The sequence below is a fragment of the Polypterus senegalus genome, chromosome 15, assembly GCF_016835505.1.
Source record: "Polypterus senegalus isolate Bchr_013 chromosome 15, ASM1683550v1, whole genome shotgun sequence".
NCBI classification, from domain to species: domain Eukaryota; kingdom Metazoa; phylum Chordata; class Cladistia; order Polypteriformes; family Polypteridae; genus Polypterus; species Polypterus senegalus.
This window is the reverse complement of record NC_053168.1, coordinates 30868832-30886761: the sequence shown is the minus strand read 5'-3', so window position 1 is coordinate 30886761 and position 17930 is coordinate 30868832. Positions and strand designations below refer to the sequence as shown.

Below are 17930 nucleotides of genomic sequence, written 5' to 3'. Positions count from 1 at the left end.
TGGAGGGGATGACGTCATCACGCACACCATTTTATCGATAAAAAGCCAGTTGGATGGAAACAGGCTGGAGACAGCAAATTTCGCACATTTTTTTTTACGTATATTCTGTTTGTCGATAACAAAACGTCACAAAAAACTGGATGGAAACTTGGCTTATGTCTCCCGGCTGGCCTGGGAACGCCTTGGGATTTCCCCGGAAGAGCTAGAAGAAGTGGCCGGGGAAAGGGAAGTCTGGGCATCTCTGCTCAGGCTGCTGTCCCCGCTAACCTGACCTCAGATAAGCGGAAGAGGATGGATAGATGTACAATGAACACAGTCCCACACACAACCCAGTGTCCCTGCACCAAACGCCCCTACATCTGGACCTTCCAAGAGTCCTTCCTTCACCACCTCCACCCCTGTCTTCCAAGCTTCGTCCTCTTGACTCTGGCTGATGACTTGAGGGAGGGGGCCTTTTTTATCCCCACCCGGATGTGCTTCAGGTGCCCTCTGATGAACTTCCTGCGGCACTTCCTGGTGTGGCGGAAGTGCCGCATGAGCACCTGGAAGCACTCGGGTGTACCTGGTATTCCTTCCACCAGCACCCACAGGCCCTTTATAGGATTGAGCTTCCATGCTCACTTCCCGTGGTCCCCGTACAAGCCAAGGCGGCTAAGTTTTTGTGGTCCGTGAGAGGCATAGTCCCTCTCCCAGTCTTTCCAGGTGTCCAAGCTGGGCACAGCCCCCAGCCGACCACCACACTGTGTATTTGTAATTGCATTGTTTTGTTTTGACGGCATTCATGTTTTAATTCGATAGTGAGAGAGACACTTTTTGTGATATTTTAATGCAAAATGTGAGTTGTGGACACCAACATTTTGTAAATGCTCAGGCAAAACAAGCTTATTCAGTTTGTTTGGGTTGAAATAAGATATGATAATAAACGTTAGAAAACATGAGTAGCTCTTGGCCATATTCAGTCGCTCTCAGGGGGTAAAAGGTTGGAGACCCCTGATCTAGAGTATAGGGATTAAGAAATTGTGTAAGATTATAGTAAATAAAGACATTTGCAATATTATATGTCAAAAAGATCTCCCAAAAACCTCTCCCTTTGCTGTTTAATACAGTTTACACATGAGGTAAATCTTGGGACCTTAAAGGTAAATGTTTCTTTTGTTGATTTTAAGTGTAATACATTTTACAATAATTAATAACATATATGCTATACTCTTTTCCCCTCCCCTATCTAGGTACTGAGTAATGCACGACTTTTCCTGGAAAATCTCATAAAGTAAGTATTAAAAGTACTTTTTAAGTTGCTGTATTGTTTTAAATATTCAACATTTAGTTGCAGTGTTTTTTTTTTTTTTTTTTAAATTTATTTTGAAAATTTGTAAGAATGTGGATATATAAAACTTTGGATGAAATCTATGGAAGTGCTGAATGTAGTTACACCACTAAGTCCTCATTTCCCAGGATTACATTTCATGTTCTGGCACATTAATTGGATATTACTATTAATAATTAAATGTGTTGTGTACAGTTGCATTAAATGTACAGTGACTGAATTCATCATTTACCGGTTGGCAAGGTTAGGTTTTTATTGTGCAGTCTTCAGGTTAAAAAGATACCTTTATTCGTTATCTATTTTCCAAATTATGATTAGGAGGTTTTGCATATAGAAGTCTCTGCTCATTTATAGTAGAGGTAAAAAAGAAATCACCAGGGAGCGCTTTTACTTCTATGTTTTGCCATTGTTTGTTTCCAGTGTGTCTTTGGTCTACATCTCCTAGTTTTTGTAGCTGCCTGTCAGAAAATATTTTTGTAAATCGAAGCCAAAAAACAAAAAAGATCTGACTTATTCTGGAGACTATCCAGTACGAGTATAGTATAACCAGGGGCTTGCTTTTGTGGCATATTTTTGTCATCACATATATGTCCGATTTCTTAGAATATATGCAACTAAGTTACTCAGTTACATTTTACTACTTGAGCTATTTGAAACTTTTTTATGGCATCAGTAGTATGAAAATCAACTTAACACTTATTATTTTTACTTATTACTTGAATTCACATGCAAACATTGGTCTCTAGAAAAACTTGTTAGGAATCAAATTTTCTTAGATTGCATCAGAGGTACAGAGTTAATGTAAAAGTATAAAGGATATTTAAAAATAACTTAAGGCACTGAAAAAACATTGATTCACCTTTCTGAGATATACAGTACATAACAAATGGTTTTTAATAGTGTTCATGTATCTTGATCTATGCCTTTTTATTTATGCTGTCTAGTATTAAATGTAATTAGAATCATTACACTGAGTAAATATGTAGCTAAAAAAAGTAATTTGAATGAATTGCTGTTGGATATAAACTTACAAAATACTTTATTTTTACAGTGCCTACTTCTGTTTTTAACATTTTATAATTTAAATATTATCAATATTGAATATTAATAATTAAATGGACTCTTTTGTGCACTTGGGTGTTAAAAGAAAATTTTGCTACAACATCTACAATAAGTAGTTTGATAACCTAGCATTCTTAAACTTGAAGGCAGGAAACCTTTGTAAAAAGAGCACCCGTTCTTCCCAGGACCCAGTTGTATAAACCAGCACACTCGCCTAGATTGTGTGCATGACTTTTTGAATATCAGTAAAACCAAAAAAAATTCCAGAAAACCCAGAGTAAAAGCTCTTCAGTCACAGAAAAAAACACGAAAGCTGCACAAGGACAATGTGTTGGTATGGGATTTGAACACAGGACTTTAGATTTCTAAGGCAGTATTGTTACCTAATATGCCCCCCTGGCATCCATGCTCTAACTTCATTTCATTTGCTTCATTTTTATATAGCACACTTCATTTACAAGACCATATTAATGTATGCTCTCCTAAATATTTTGATATAGTTAAAGTAAAAATCAGAATAACCTGTGACAAAGTGAACACCATGCATATGTACAAATGTATGTATGTGTGTGTTGTGTATTCTCCAAAATAAAATTAAGTTGAGATCTAAAGTGTTAGTCTCTACCTGGTTATCTGGTAATGTTTTCTCTGCCGGAAGACAAAATTTCAAACATTATTGTAAAATATGCAAGCTTCCCTTAAGTTTCAAACAGTATTCTTGTGTTCTTCTTGAAGAGTTTACTTTAAAATAGCAGCAGTGATTGACTGTACTAATTCCCTTAGTTATGTAAAAAACTTGCTGTATGTTACCACTTAGTCTGCATTTGGAGGAGTTGAGCTCTTTCAGCTGAAGCAATCTTTCATCGTAGCTCATTTAACCTCAGACCCAGATCCACCCTAGTTACTTTTCTGTTTACTTTCTCTAGCACTGCATTGGCTTGTTTTATAATTTTGAGACCAAATTTGTACACAGCACTCCTGGTGAGGCCTCACAATTGTGTTAACAGAACATAATCATAACCTCCTTTTGACTTGTACTGAACATATGCCGTATAACATAATGTCCTCTTGCCTTCTTGATCAATTCTGTGCACTGTCTGGATGTAGATAGTGTATAGGCCACAATAATTTGTAGGTCCTTGTCATAAGTTATACTCAAGTTTCTAACCTCTGATTATGTATTATGTAACATTTTTACTTCCTATGTGTAATAGCATACATTTACTTATACATACTTTCATCTGCCACATACAGTAATCCCTCCTCGATCGCGGGGGTTGCGTTCCAGAACCCCCCCGATAGATGAAAATCCGCAAAGTAGAAACCATATGTTTGTATGGTTGTTTTTATATATTTTAAGCCCTTATAAACTCTCCCACACTGTTAACATTATTAGAACCCTATAGACATGAAATAACACCCTTTAGTCAAAAGTGTAAACTGTGCTCCATGACGAGACAGAAATGACGACAGTTCTTTCTCACAATTAAAAGAATGCAAACATATCTTCCTCGTCAAAGAATGTGTGTCAGGAGCAGAGAATGTCCGAGAGAGAGAGAGAGCGCACGCAACAGAAAAGCAGACAATCAAAAAATCAATATGTGCTTTTGGGCTTTTAAGTATGCCGAAGCACCGCTCTAAAGCAGCATTTTTTAGAGGAGCGTCCATATCTTCTAAGCAAACAGCCCCTCTGCTCACAACCCCTCCGTCAGGCGAGGAGAATGTCAGAGAGGGTGAGAGAGAGAGAGAGAGAAGCAAACAATCAAGCACCGCGTGGGAAGCATATCTTGTATCATTGAGGAGGTTTAGTTAATATGTAATACATGCTCTGATTGGGTAGCTTCTAAGCCATCCGCCAATAGCGTCCCTTGTATGAAATCAACTGGACAAACAAACTGAGGAAGCATGTACCATAAATGAAAAGACCCATTGTCCGCAGAAATCCGCGAACCAGCGAAAAATCCGTGATATATATTTAGATATGCTTACATTTAAAATCCGCGATAGAGTGAAGCCGCGAAAGTCGAAGCGCGATATAGTATGCCCTAACCTGTATTCTGTTCAGGTCTCTCTGAGATGAATTGGCTCATCTTGTTTTATCTGCCTTTCCTCCTAGTCTAGTGTTATTTGCAAACTTTACCAGCTTATGGTATTTCTAACCAAACTCCTGCCACAACAACCACAAAAAACACATAAAAGAAAAAAAAAATCTGTTTATTTAAATTCCATTTTGTTTTGTCCATCTGATTGTTCAGCTACTTAAAGGGCACTTTATAGTGCACCATTGAATAGGTTGGAATCTGTCTTTGGCAAAATGCCGTTCAGTGAAATTCTGAAGCCAGGTCCGTCATTTGTGACAGCACATAAGTTCTACTGTTTTACTCCTGCAATTATTTAAATAATTAAAAGAGCAGTGACACCAAGTGCCATGATAGAATTCTAAGGGGAGAGAGAGAGAGAGACAAAAATTAGTTGTGACCCTTGGCACAGAATGCCATTATTATTTCAAATCAGTATGAACTATTTTTTTAACAGTAGTTTTGAGTAGGGTTTGCCATGAAAGCATATAATGAAGAAAAATCACCAATAAACATAACAATTGAGAAGAAGAAAAAGCAACAAGTACTTTTATTTCTTCTAAACTATAAAAGAAGACTAATTGAGCACAAAGAAACAAGAAGATTGATCAACACTAGAAATTGAAACCCACATCCAAGAGGCTAAAATAACAATTTTCAAACCTGATTGTACACCAATAATAATGTAGACCATTCAGCCACAACATTAAAACCCCTGACAGGTGATGTAAATAACATTTATTACCTTGTTAAAATGGCAACTGTCAAAAGGTGGGATATTTTAGGCAGTTAATTAACCGTTAGTTCTTAAAGGTGATGTGTAAGAAGCAGGAAAAATGGTTAAGTGTAAAGATTTGAGTGACTTTGATAAAGGTTAAATTGTGATGGCTTAATGACTTGGTGGTTATTATCTACCAAAAGTGGTCCAAGGAAGGACAACCGGTGATCTGGTGACAGGGTTATGGACGCCCAAGATTCATTGATGCATGTGGTGAGTGAAGGCTAGCCTGTTTGGTCCAGTCCAGCAGAAGAACTACTATATCACAAATTGCTAAAAAAGTATAATGCTGGCCATGAGAGGGGCGTGTCAAAACACACACTGAATCGCAGTTTGTTGCATAACTGCAGACTGGTCAAAATGCTTATGCTGAAAATATTCACAAAAAGTGCCTACAATGGGCATGTGAGCATCAGAACTGGACCAGGGAGCAATGGAAGAAGGTGGTCTGGTCTAATGAATCATGTTTTATTTTACATCATGTGGACTGCCAAGTGCCTGTTCATTGTTTACCTAGGGAAGAGATGGCAGCAGTAACACAATAAAACAAAAAAAATGATAAACTTTTTATTATCTGCCTTGTTTCACCTATCCCCATTATTTACGTGCTAAGATGACTTTGTTTAACACTGTTTAGTTTAGCACTGGGATTTCTTGGAATGTATCCACCACATTAAGTGGGGTCTTACTGTACATGCAAAATCCTCCCCTTTTTTTACAACTCTATTTCTCAGTGGAACTTTTCCAAGGTGTTTATCTAGTCATGCATGCAAAATTTTATGAAGTCTGACTGTTTTGGAAATTCATTGAAACCTTGTATTAGGGCTCCCCGGTTAAATTTTTGACACCCAATATATTGTGTGTTTTAAGCTGGATTAATGACCAAATTCATGCAAAATTTTGTGAAAAACTGGTTTAGCTCCTTTTGCGTAATTGGCAGTTGACAGACGAACCGACAAGGTTCGATCTGATAGTTGAAATGATGTCCTTGGTGTTAAAACAGATAAATGAGGTCAAAAGAAAACAGAAGTTACTGTGATTTTATATATTTAGTGTATGTGCATATTTCTGTATATATGTGGAAGCGAAGGTCTGTGATACGGTTTGCATATTTGTAGCTAGAAATACATAAGAGGAGAAAATGAATTGAATCTTAATAGTTTTTTTTCCTAAGCATAGTTTTTTTATTCCTAAGCTTTCGACAACCTAGCAGGTGTCATCAAAGGAAAATGATTAGACATACAGGAATCAAAGGCAATATATAGCAAATCAAAGGGTGGGGGTGCAAGATGTGGTTTGGTACAATTAGGTGGGGTTCGGAGTTTGTTGGTCATCAAGTCTTTTTTATTCTTGAGGTATCCTTCTTTTTAAGTCTGCCTATGCTAGGTTCATGTCCAAATGTCTGTTAATGGCATTTTCATTTGAGAGAAATAATTCGGCCAGCTCTTTGGAACTTTTAGTATTAGCCCTGAATTTTACTTGCACCATATCCCAGTTGAACTTGTGTCCAGTTGTTTGTGTGTGTATCATTGGTCGTGGGTCCTTCCTTCTGATAGCGTTGCAATGTACTTGTATGCGAGTACAAGTGAGTGTTTTAGATGTTTGTCTCCGCTTATACAGCTGGGCACGCTTTGCATGGTATACTGTGTACTGTGTCTCTGATGCAGATTTCTTGTATATGTGTTTATATTTTATTAACTTGATAACTGTTCAATACACAATGTGTTTATACATTTCTCCAAGTACTTCATTTATAATTTGGAACAATGTTTTTGTATGTTTTTTCCTAGATATGGCATATTAGTGGATCCAATTCAAATAGTGTCTCTTTTTTTAAAAGACCCTTATAGCTGGCCTGCACCATGTCTTGTATTCGGTATGTAAGATCTTATTTTTGCAACTGTTCAATTTCTCATGAGTCTTTTCCAAATTGATACTGTTTTAAAGATATATTTTTAACAACAGTAAATGCATTTTTTGCATTTTGTGTGTAATCCATACATGAGCAAACATCTTGCTTTATACAATTCCATTATTTTCAGTATGCCTATTATGATTAAAGACAACATTTTCTTTCTTGCAGCATCAAACATATTTGCATTGTTTGCTTTGTGTATTGAAAAGAGGCTTGCAGTGGTAAGTACTCCAAGAATTAATTATTTATTTGTTTCCAGACATGCCTTTTGTGGAAGGACTAAAATGTATTTAGAGTATGCATAGATATTATTAGCAGTGCATCTTAACAGAGCTGTATTTTGTTCTATTTATAATTAAGAAACAATGTTTTAGTAGTTATTTTTGAGGATCATAAGGTTTTATCAAGTGAAAATAATGATATGCAATGTATTTAGTTTTGTTTGCTTTTTGTAATGTGTGATGACTTTTATGGAAAGTTTATGCCATAATTGTCAATATATTTTTGTAAGGGTCTCTCTGTAGAAAAGAGGTGCTAGTTCTGAGTATACCTGTGGAACTGACCTGCACTAAAAACACTTTCAAACCCCACAAAAACAAACCAAAGTCCCGCTTTTAAAACATGGGACGTTAAAAAGAATAAACTTTTTTAACACTGCAAAACCAACAGTAATTGGTCAGTTCTTTAAAAGTCCATTATTCAGTCTTTCTGCCTTGGGTATGTGGGTTCTCTGACAGGCTGGAAATCCTCTTGCTGTTGTCTAGTTTTCTTCATTCCTCACTGCCACTAGTCCATCCCATCTCTTCCAACACTGGGGATGCCCATGTTGCTCACAGCTGACATTAACCTCTTGAATCCAAGACATCGAAAGTCATAAACTGAGGATGGAATGGGCAGTGAGGACACATAGCAACAAGAGTTGGTGCAAGCAGTAAATTTGTGTTTTTATTTTCAATCCAATCAAATTAGATGGAAGTTCAGAATAATACTGCTTTCTTTGAAATGGAGTGAGAGTTGTTGCTATGGTGGTGGGGGAATCATGTCATTGCCTAAAGTTAGTGGTCATTAGTTACCAGGTCAACCTAGTAATGACAAGTGAATCCTTCTAAATTTCTCGGACTATGACATTGTAGCCTAGCCTATGTTTCAAGGGTAAAATAATTTTTGTAAGCAATTGTATAGTACATCTGTACACAGAATGATACATTTTGCAAATAGTTACATTTTTTTCTTCACAATATAAATATTTCAGTTTTTCCTAGTTGCTTAATTTAGTTTGGTCTTTGTGTATATCAAATACTGTCATCCATTCATTCTATTTGTTTTTTTTTATTGGACCTACTGGTACAAATTAAATAAAATAAATGGCTTTAGATAAAAAAATAACATTCCTGGGCCTTTCATCCAACCAGCAAACCACAATTACAGATTTTGTAGTCCCTAATTCACCTTCCATTTAATAATCCCTTAATGGGTACTGTCTTCCAAGTTGGAACTCTTATACCCAATTATATATTAACAGTTTGTTCTAATTTTGAAAGTATAACAAACTATGACTAATTTAATTTAAATCCGGTTTATAATTTATTACCTCTGTCTTTTATGTGGTGGAGACCTAATGTTTCAACAGCACGCTATTTTACTTGCACTTTATAAACAGTGACCTTTTTTTATAAAAAAATGGCAAGTTATAAATGTTTTAATAAAAATCATTAAGAATACACATTATGATTGTTAATTTTGAAGTAGCTTGAATATGAACAGACGACTTCAACAGCAGCAGTAACATATTGATTATTTATTTGGTTTCCATTAAACAGTAAAGAGTATAATTTAGTTCTTGACCTTGGCATTTGCTTTGACAATAACAAGCATTTTTCTTTTTGTTTATTGTGTAGCTCAGGAATGCTTAAAACTTTTTTCAGTTAAAATAACATATCAGTAAATTATTACTACTGACATGATTTACTTTTTGTTTTGCAGGGGTCTTTTTCAGAAAAAGTTGGATTAATGCTTCACGCCATGAATCTCACTACAATCCTTTGTTTTCCTGTAGCTGTTGTGTGGTTTGTTTCATCAATGACTCCAGGTAATTTGACTTATTAAAACAAGAAAAAGTACTGTAGATCTTGGTAAAGGATTTGTGTTTGTATATAGATTTTTATATAAATGAAACACAAACTTGTTTAAATGAATGGACATGATTTAAATATAATTTCTTTTCTGTAGGCATTCTTAAAGAGAAATATAATCCTTGTAATGTTTAATTTTACCCAGTTGTCTTTTCTTAGTGGACTTTGTCGTACTTATGTCCACAAGTATCTTTAAAATCCTTGAAATTAACTATCTGTTGGAGCAGCATTTGCAATCCAGGAAAGCCTTACAGTACTTAATATCTTGCTGTTCTCTGAAGAGCAAGACAAGAAACTACAGTGTTTCTCTTCAAGTCTTTGCCATCAGCTCTTAACCTTTGGGTGGGGGGGTGTGTGTGTGTGTGATGGCAGAATAATCTGTAAATTGAGGGCTTTCTTTCTCAAGTGTTGTGTGTTGTTGTGTTTTTTTGGTTTTTTTTTTGGCAGTGAATTTCCTGTAGTGTAAACCAAGAAAGTCAAGGCTTTCACAGACAGAGAGACAATTGGAATATTACCCTTTATGTTAAAGAAAGTGGAGTAATAAACTGAGAAAAATGAATCACAGAAGTGTGCAATTAGACTAACTGCAAGAGCAGCTACTTTAACTCAGAAATTTAAAACAGACACCATTTGAGTTTGGACAGCAAGCTTGTTTTATTTAAGTGCAGTATCTTACATATTTAATTGGAAAAAGAAAAGATGAATGTGAAATTGCTGGTTAGTAAACAATAGGCTTGTTGCCTTAACAGGAAAAAATTGTGTATTTTACTTACAAACTTGTTAAGCATGTTAGCTTTATGTCTTCTCGATAAAGCCAAATTTGTAGCTTTTTGAAAGATTTGTACTGTGTTCATTATTTGTTGCTGTGTTATGCAGTATGTCTTTTGGTAAGAAACCAGTACTGCATTATTAAAATGGTAATCCATATTTATAGTAAGACCTGAACAATTGTGAATGTCTTGCTGATACACTGGAAAAAAAACAGACCAGTATAAACATAGTAAATGTATACTTGAGCAATAAAAAGCTGTAGTGCAGTTAATGATTAAAACCTATAAATGCAGGTATATTTACATTTAAAAAGTGTTAATTGCCAATACTATTTGACTATGCATCTACTGTGTGTGTGTGTGTGTGTGTGTATATTAGGGCTGGGAATCATCTGAAAAAATGAACTACATAATTGCTCGGAAATTAATCACATCTAGCAATAAATGCAGACATAAATACATTTATCATTAAGTAAACATACACTAGATCACAAAATTAATGTAGAATCAACACAAAGGAATTTTTAGAAATTTAATGGCATGGTTCAAACTCAAACAATAAACTGAAACTTGACATTTTAACCAATTGCTATTTGAGCAAGTATAACCTGAACTGGAATGCCTTCCAAAAAGGCAAGTTGAAAAGCATTAATACTCAAATTGGTATAGCATATGACAGACATGTCAAAGTACAATTAAAAAATCAAGACTAACTTAGGGCCATATGGAATCAGTTTTATTTTTTCACAAAATCTTTTTTTTGGTCTTTTATTTTTCCTTGATGTTTATTTTATTTATTTTTTTCTGTTAGAAAGTAGTAACAGCTACAATAGAACAAACAATAAGGAAATGGCACTTTACATTCCTTTTAATGAAATGGCACACTAGCACAACTGAACCTTATTTTGCAGTTCCATTCATCAGGTAAGTGCCCAGATCCTCCATGATGCTGTATGCTGAAATGGCATTAGGGCAGTGAGCGCCCTCCAGAAATGTAAGAGCTGATACTAGTTTGATGCTGAGATTAAGGTTAACTTCATGTTTAGAAAAAAGAAAGAGTGACCCACTTTTAAGGGCTCATTTCATCTGAGGAAAAGCCTGCTCTTCTGCCCAGGTTTGTAGGTCCCAAGTTTATAATGGCACCGCAAGGCAAAACATTTATTAAATCCCGAAACATTGTTGTTAATTTTTAAAAGAGAACCCGTTAACAACCAGTGCCATTCACTAATAACATTTTTCTACGGGAAAGACTGTTAATACCGGTTAAATACTTGTATAATTTAATCAGTTAAATGATTCACAGTAAATACATTATGTACAATTAGAACTGCCTACATTAAAGAATTACCATACAGCCTAATGTTTACGGTGAGTATCACTATCCCATATCACTATGATGGGAACTATGTGGTCTCGGCTATCAGTGGTTTTATCAACTACAACATATTTTTTTGCCACGAATCTTTCATATGTTGTTCAAAGACATGGGGCAAATGAGTTTGACGAAGACTGCTCTGATTTTCTGGCAGTGGCCCTCCTTGTTTACAATGCTTAATAAAGAAAAAGGCATATTGGACACAAATAGGTGTCTTCCATTTGACGATTTTGTTTAGTCTGTTGTTACCTGAAGGGGAACACTTTTTGATCTTAGTTTCTCCTTGTTTTTCAGACGGGTTTTAGATTTGACATATTCATTGCAAGTATCTTTTCATGTCCAGTCTATGGTGTGCTGGCAAAACTTGCATAAAAGTTGTCCAGATTCGTAAAAGTCGCCGGGACATTGTTGTGTCCTCAATTTTTCAGTTAAGCTTGTGTTTTAGTTTTTTCAATGTAGTTAGGGTATCTGATACTGCATTCTTCCACATTTTTGTCTTGTGCAGCTAGCTAATTTGTGTGCTTTTAACGAGAAAACATACAGGAAACACAAACAGAGGCATGACTGGATTTCTACAAAGAATTGCGTTCACTTCAAAAACAACAAACTAGAAAATTAGTATCTGAATGATAGAACTACAGATTATTCAGTCGTTTAATTTATTGGGATGTTTTGTAACAGTCAGCCCTTCAGTCTCTAAACTCCGCACATTTCCATTTTAAAATCTAAAATCCGTTTTTAAGCGTTAATTCTGTGATTCTGTCCATGTCTTCCACATCACAGAAATCATAGGGCCCTACTAACTTAATTGAAATAAACAACTCTTAAATGGGCATACATTAAAACTTGTGTTAAAACTCCGCAAATGCCATCCTCAATTGTTCATCACCATCAATGACTTTATGATTAACTCCAACCAAATGTTTTTCAACTGGTACACAATGAGACTTACCCTGGTGTGCCATATAGGACTACCTGCATGAGTGGGCAACTGAACGAAGCAGCTGGGAAAATACATCCAAAGTGCTCACTAAGTGCTGTGTCTGTGAATGCCAGCATCTCTGATAGTCCCACCCCTTTGGACAGTTTAGCAGATATATAGATGTTATGCTTTTGTGGTTGGTAGAATCATCTACATACACCTTTGGTCCTGGCAAGCTAAAAAAGTTCTCCTCCATAGCTGCCACCTCGCTTAAACTGTCAACATGCATTACTTGGGTGGTTATGTTGTGTTCTTTCCATAAATTAGCAAAGATGCTGCAAACCGGAATAGTGGATAGGGATAATCATATTTCTATTTCATTGAATTTTGTCATTAGGGCAGTCAGCATTCTAAGCTGGTTGTTAGATTGGCAAGTTAAATACAGAGTTACTAGAGACTTAGTTTGGTTTTAGTGCCACTCATAGAAAACATTTTAAACATACGTGATATGACATTGATTCGATCTTCTTATAGAAACATGACATTTAAAAAAGTGTAATTTTTACCTTCACTACTTTCCACTCTAGTGCATCTATATTGGTTTGTATAAATCAACAAAATGAATACCAGTACCATGTACTGACATGTGGCAAAGCATTGTGAAACTTGTAGTTCGAAACTTTTAAATTACATTTCTAAAACTTTTTAGAGGTAGTATATAAATATGGTACTGAATGTGTATGTAATTCTTTAAGTTCATACTTGTGGGTTTTTTTTTTTGTATTATTGTTTCATAGTGTTAAATAAAATGAAAATGATGCCTTGACCAAAGCACTGGTTGTCGCAATCATCTCATTGCCAGCCCTGATGTGGCAATATTTTTAACTCATTAAACAGGCCACATTAATGGCAAAAATGAATGCATTAATTTTTTTTTGTTTTGTTAGAGAAATGGTGAAAACTACTTTTTTTTTTTTTTTTAAATAAGCCTTACTTTAGATAGATATTACAGCTTGTAATTATGAGAAGCATTTTACTTTCTTTTTATGCAATATGTATTTTAGATAAATAATTTTGTACATAATTTATTATGTATTTTATGGAAATTTTATTTTAATATTTTTATGGTCACTGAACAATAAGCTTACAGTATTTCATTTTGTTAAGAAAAAAATGAACAGTTATTAACACCTGTGGACTGTGGTTTAATCATACAAATACATTTTTATTATAGTACATAAAGCTTCTATGCGTCTGGTTGTTCAGGAGCTTAGTATAAAAGTTTTTTTATAGGGGAAATGTATTTGAATCGACCAGTCAAGTAATAATGAAATCAGTAATTGGTATCGGCCTTAAAAGACCAGACTGGAGCATCCTTAGGGATTTGCAAAAACATTTAAGATTTATATTTATGAATAATTTTTTAAATTTTCAGTAATGAAAAAAATATATGCAGCATATTATTTTGCATTGTCAAAATGCAAACTAACAATTTTTTTTTTTTTTTAAACAGTTGGTGGTGTTTTTGCATTATCAATCTACACAGTCCTTTTTCTCAAGCTGTACTCCTACAAAGATGTGAATAAATGGTGCAGAGAAATAAGACAAGCTAAAGCTCGTACATTGTCTCGGTCACTGTCTTGTAAGTATTCCCGACAACATCTTATCATTGTCACTTGCCAGTTCCTCAGGGTTCATACAGCAATAGTGTTTACTTTTATGCTGCTTTCTTATCAGTTATATTAAGCTTCTTGACTAGAGCCTAAAACATATGTAAATTTTACTTGTTTAGAATGTGATAGAGATTTTTTAAATTCAATTAGATGTATGTTTTGGTGGGAATCTTGATTTCTGTGTTCTTTGTCCTCTTACTTTAAGTATATAATCTTAAATGAATCTTTGTTTTTAAAAATGAAGAATTGTGTATGCAGTTTTCGTGGTAGATGACTTTGTTACCCACTTTGCTTTGGAATGTCTTTTGTTGTTCTTTTACTCAATAAGCATGCTTTAGACTTTGCTGCCCTCTGTGGATTTTGTGATATATTGCATATTTTTTTTTGGACTAAACTTTCCTCCATCCTTACCTACTTGTCATGTTTAGCACCACATAGAAAGTAATGCCCATGGAATATACATGTTTAAATTAATTTCCCTAATATTTCTTATTATCTTGATTAGCTGTGCTACACATCGAAGATGGTTGAAGTCCAAGTAATCAATGTAGACTCCATTGTTAGCGTTTGCAGTACACCATGCAATGCATATATCTCTGTTATACCATATGCCATTTGGTATGTGATTTGTAAAAGCAGTCTTAATGTTTGTGAAGCTATTACACCTTTCTCTACATGTGAAAGAAACCTGTATACATATGGCATTCCCTGGTAGTATACTTGTGCCTCTGCAACCCGAGTTTATACTTTTAAAAAAAAAAACTCAACCAAATGCCAACAGTATATATTTTTTTTTGTAGATGAATGTATTAAATTTTACCTACTTTTTGTCTTTCTTTCTAGACCCAGTTGTTGATAAGGCTAATGGAGAGGTGCTTCAAGCCCAAGTGACCTATCCTGGAAACCTCACACACAGAGGTAAGAGTACAGAATTTAGTTTTGGTTGTAATTTTGAATGAAATTAAGTATATCAGCGAAAAGTTAACTTTATTTTCTTATACAGATTTATATTATTTCATTTTTGCTCCAACTCTTTGTTATGAGTTGAATTTTCCAAGATCTCCGCGCATACGAAAGCGCTTTTTACTTAGACGACTTTTCGAAATGGTGAGTTTTCTTCTAATTCATTTGGGATGGGATGGGACGGGTTGGGGGGGAGGAGAAAACAGATGCCCAGGAAATGTTTTTTTAAGATTTTTTTTTTTTTTTAATTCATTCAGCAGGTGGAGTTATTGACTGATGGGAGTAATATTTTACTTTACTAATACGAGACAAATTTCAAGTTTATGTATTCTTTCTAAAATGAACTTGCTGTAGAACATTTTTCATATATAAATTCTTTCTTTAGCTTTTCTTCATGCAGTTATTGATTGGCTTAATACAACAGGTAAGATTGTTTTTCTGCTTTTTTTGCTTCTTACATTAATATTTGTGAATTACATAATTTTTGTTGTCTCTGAAGTCCTTTGGGATTCTGTGCTAGAGAGATTTTATAGCTAATTGTATATATAATGTTTAAAACATAATGCAGTTGACATAAATAACAATAACTCGATATGGCATTTATGTCAAATGCCCTTTAGCCAAATATACACAGAATGAATTGATCACTTATTTATTCATTTTATTTGTTAAACTGGGAATATTTAGTCCAAGAAAAGGCATTGTAATCTGAAGGGAGGATTGCTGATAGTGTTTTTTTTTAATTATTATTTTAATTAATCTTCTGTAAATGAAAGCACGAGGAGATTAAAAAATTAAGACTTTATGTCAACATACTTAATTAACTGTCCTCATCTCAAACAGAAGTATGTTACAAATTTATAATCAATAAAAATTAGTTAATGGCATAAGAAAGTGGTTCTTATACAAATTCAGTATAAGATTTTCTTCTGTATAACAATGCAATATTGCTATAAAGAAAGGTTAAGGTCATTAATAGAAGATTTTTTTTTTATTATTATTATTATTTTACTTTTTTACCCAGTCTGGGTACACAAGTACAAAAACATGAACATGTTCTCAAACAATAGTTTGTGGCCATATCAGGTAGAGTCTTTCATCTACTACCTGAAAGATATGTTACTGGACTTTGCTGTAGTGAGGTTGGGTGGCTGTATACCTGCCACATATGCTGTGCAGCCAAAAAAACGCAGAAATTCTAGGCAAAATAATTATTAGACATTTCAAATTAATTTTGTGGATAACGGTGTCTATCTTTTATTTAATAAATCTGTAAAAATGTATTAATCTTCTCACTTAATCTTTTTACTCCTCAGTGGATGGTTCCCACAATTCAGAATTCAATGAAACCTTTTAAGGTAGGTAATGGAGGTTTTATTTTAATTAATAGCTGTTGATTTTTTTAAAGTAGATTTATTTATTCATTGAATTCTGTTTTAGGACATGGATTTCTCAAGAATAATTGAGCGTCTTCTGAAACTTGCAGTAAGTATTTTTAATACAAGATCAGTAATCATATAAAAAGTAATTGAAATACTAAGATGTTCATTCCTTTTTTAGGCATTTTTGGAAGGTTTTTCCCAACTTTTATGTGAGGTCTTAGATAATAAGTGAATTGGTTCTACGGCTTGGTGCATTTAGATTTTTATCTCTACATAGGAGAAAACAAAAAAAATAAGTCCGCTTCTGGAAAAATACCGAAAAGGGTCACAGAATAAATAAAACAATTAAGGAACCACACTGAACGTCTAGTACATAAAAATGATTATTAGATTCATCAGATTTCTTATAACCAAAATAGAGAGAGATTCGAAGTATAATTTATTAGGATAAAGTAGTAATACTTTCAATTACTAGCAATTTCGTCTCATGACAAACCACATCATTATCATAGCCTTCTTATCAAAAGACACTTTTTTTTTCTGTTTAATTTGGTTGTTATGCTCTTTTAACATCTGTTCAAATATATGAACCAACTGAATATTTTTTTTATAAACATTTTGTATATGTTATGAAGAATTGTGTGCCAGGTCTAGTTTGTTGGTCTGTGTTTATATAAATCTTGCTAATACCTGCAACATCTTTCTCCTTAAAAAAAAAAAAGGAATGAGCCAGTCTTGAAACAAGTCGATCATTAGTCTGGCTGCTACTGCCTTATTCTTGAAGCACCTTTATCTAGAAGGTGAAGGCCAGATATCTTTCTGCTTTATTTTGGGCAATCTGCTTGAGCTATGACTGACTTCAGCACAGACTTTTTTATTGCAGTATAAATAATGACTCTCACTCCGTGTTTTCTCTAAAGAAATGACTCCATAGACAGCCAATAGTGTGCTTATCAAATATATTTCATTCTGCCTGTTCCATATTGTGATGGACTCAATTCATTACATGTTTCATTGTAGTATTTAGTGTTTTCGACTTGGCCAATATTTACTATCACTCATATCTCAAATATTTTTGGCTTGTGATAGTTGTATGGTTTATCAGTTGGATCAATTGCAGACTAAATCCGTTTCAACATGTATAGATGCTGCTGTCATAGCTGCAGTAGCTTCAGCTTCTTAATTCATGTAATGTAATATTTTAGGAAAAGGTTTATTTTTCATCCTTTCCTCAACAGGTTCCTAATCATTTAATCTGGCTGATATTTTTCTATTGGTTTTTTCACTCCACTATGAATTTCGTAGCTGAACTCATGCAGTTTGGAGATCGTGAATTCTACAGAGACTGGTGGTATGTTAATCATTACCTTTTAAACAAACATTAAAGTATCCAAGGTGGAGGGGAGGGCTATTAGATTTCTTGTGTAGGTGTTTTCTTTTTATACAGCATTTACTGTATGATTAAAAAATTTCTGTCATCTGTTTGATATATAATTGCCAATCGCATTTCATGTATCTCTGTAAATATTTTTGTTATAGTTAATCATTGTTAT

The 17930-nt window shown here is 34.2% G+C and overlaps 1 protein-coding gene across 1 annotated transcript in view; it reads left to right on the top strand.

Moving 5' to 3' along the window:
* dgat1a (diacylglycerol O-acyltransferase 1a) overlaps window positions 1-17930 on the top strand; it is a 52432-nt gene that overhangs the window by 20305 nt on the left and 14197 nt on the right. The window contains exons 3-13 of the mRNA XM_039737524.1: window positions 1230-1270; window positions 7036-7121; window positions 7329-7381; window positions 9144-9249; window positions 13873-14001; window positions 14876-14950; window positions 15036-15139; window positions 15381-15419; window positions 16312-16353; window positions 16436-16480; window positions 17616-17728. Of these exons, the coding sequence (XP_039593458.1) occupies window positions 1230-1270; window positions 7036-7121; window positions 7329-7381; window positions 9144-9249; window positions 13873-14001; window positions 14876-14950; window positions 15036-15139; window positions 15381-15419; window positions 16312-16353; window positions 16436-16480; window positions 17616-17728 (833 nt within the window). The remainder of the gene's footprint in view (window positions 1-1229; window positions 1271-7035; window positions 7122-7328; window positions 7382-9143; window positions 9250-13872; window positions 14002-14875; window positions 14951-15035; window positions 15140-15380; window positions 15420-16311; window positions 16354-16435; window positions 16481-17615; window positions 17729-17930) is intronic.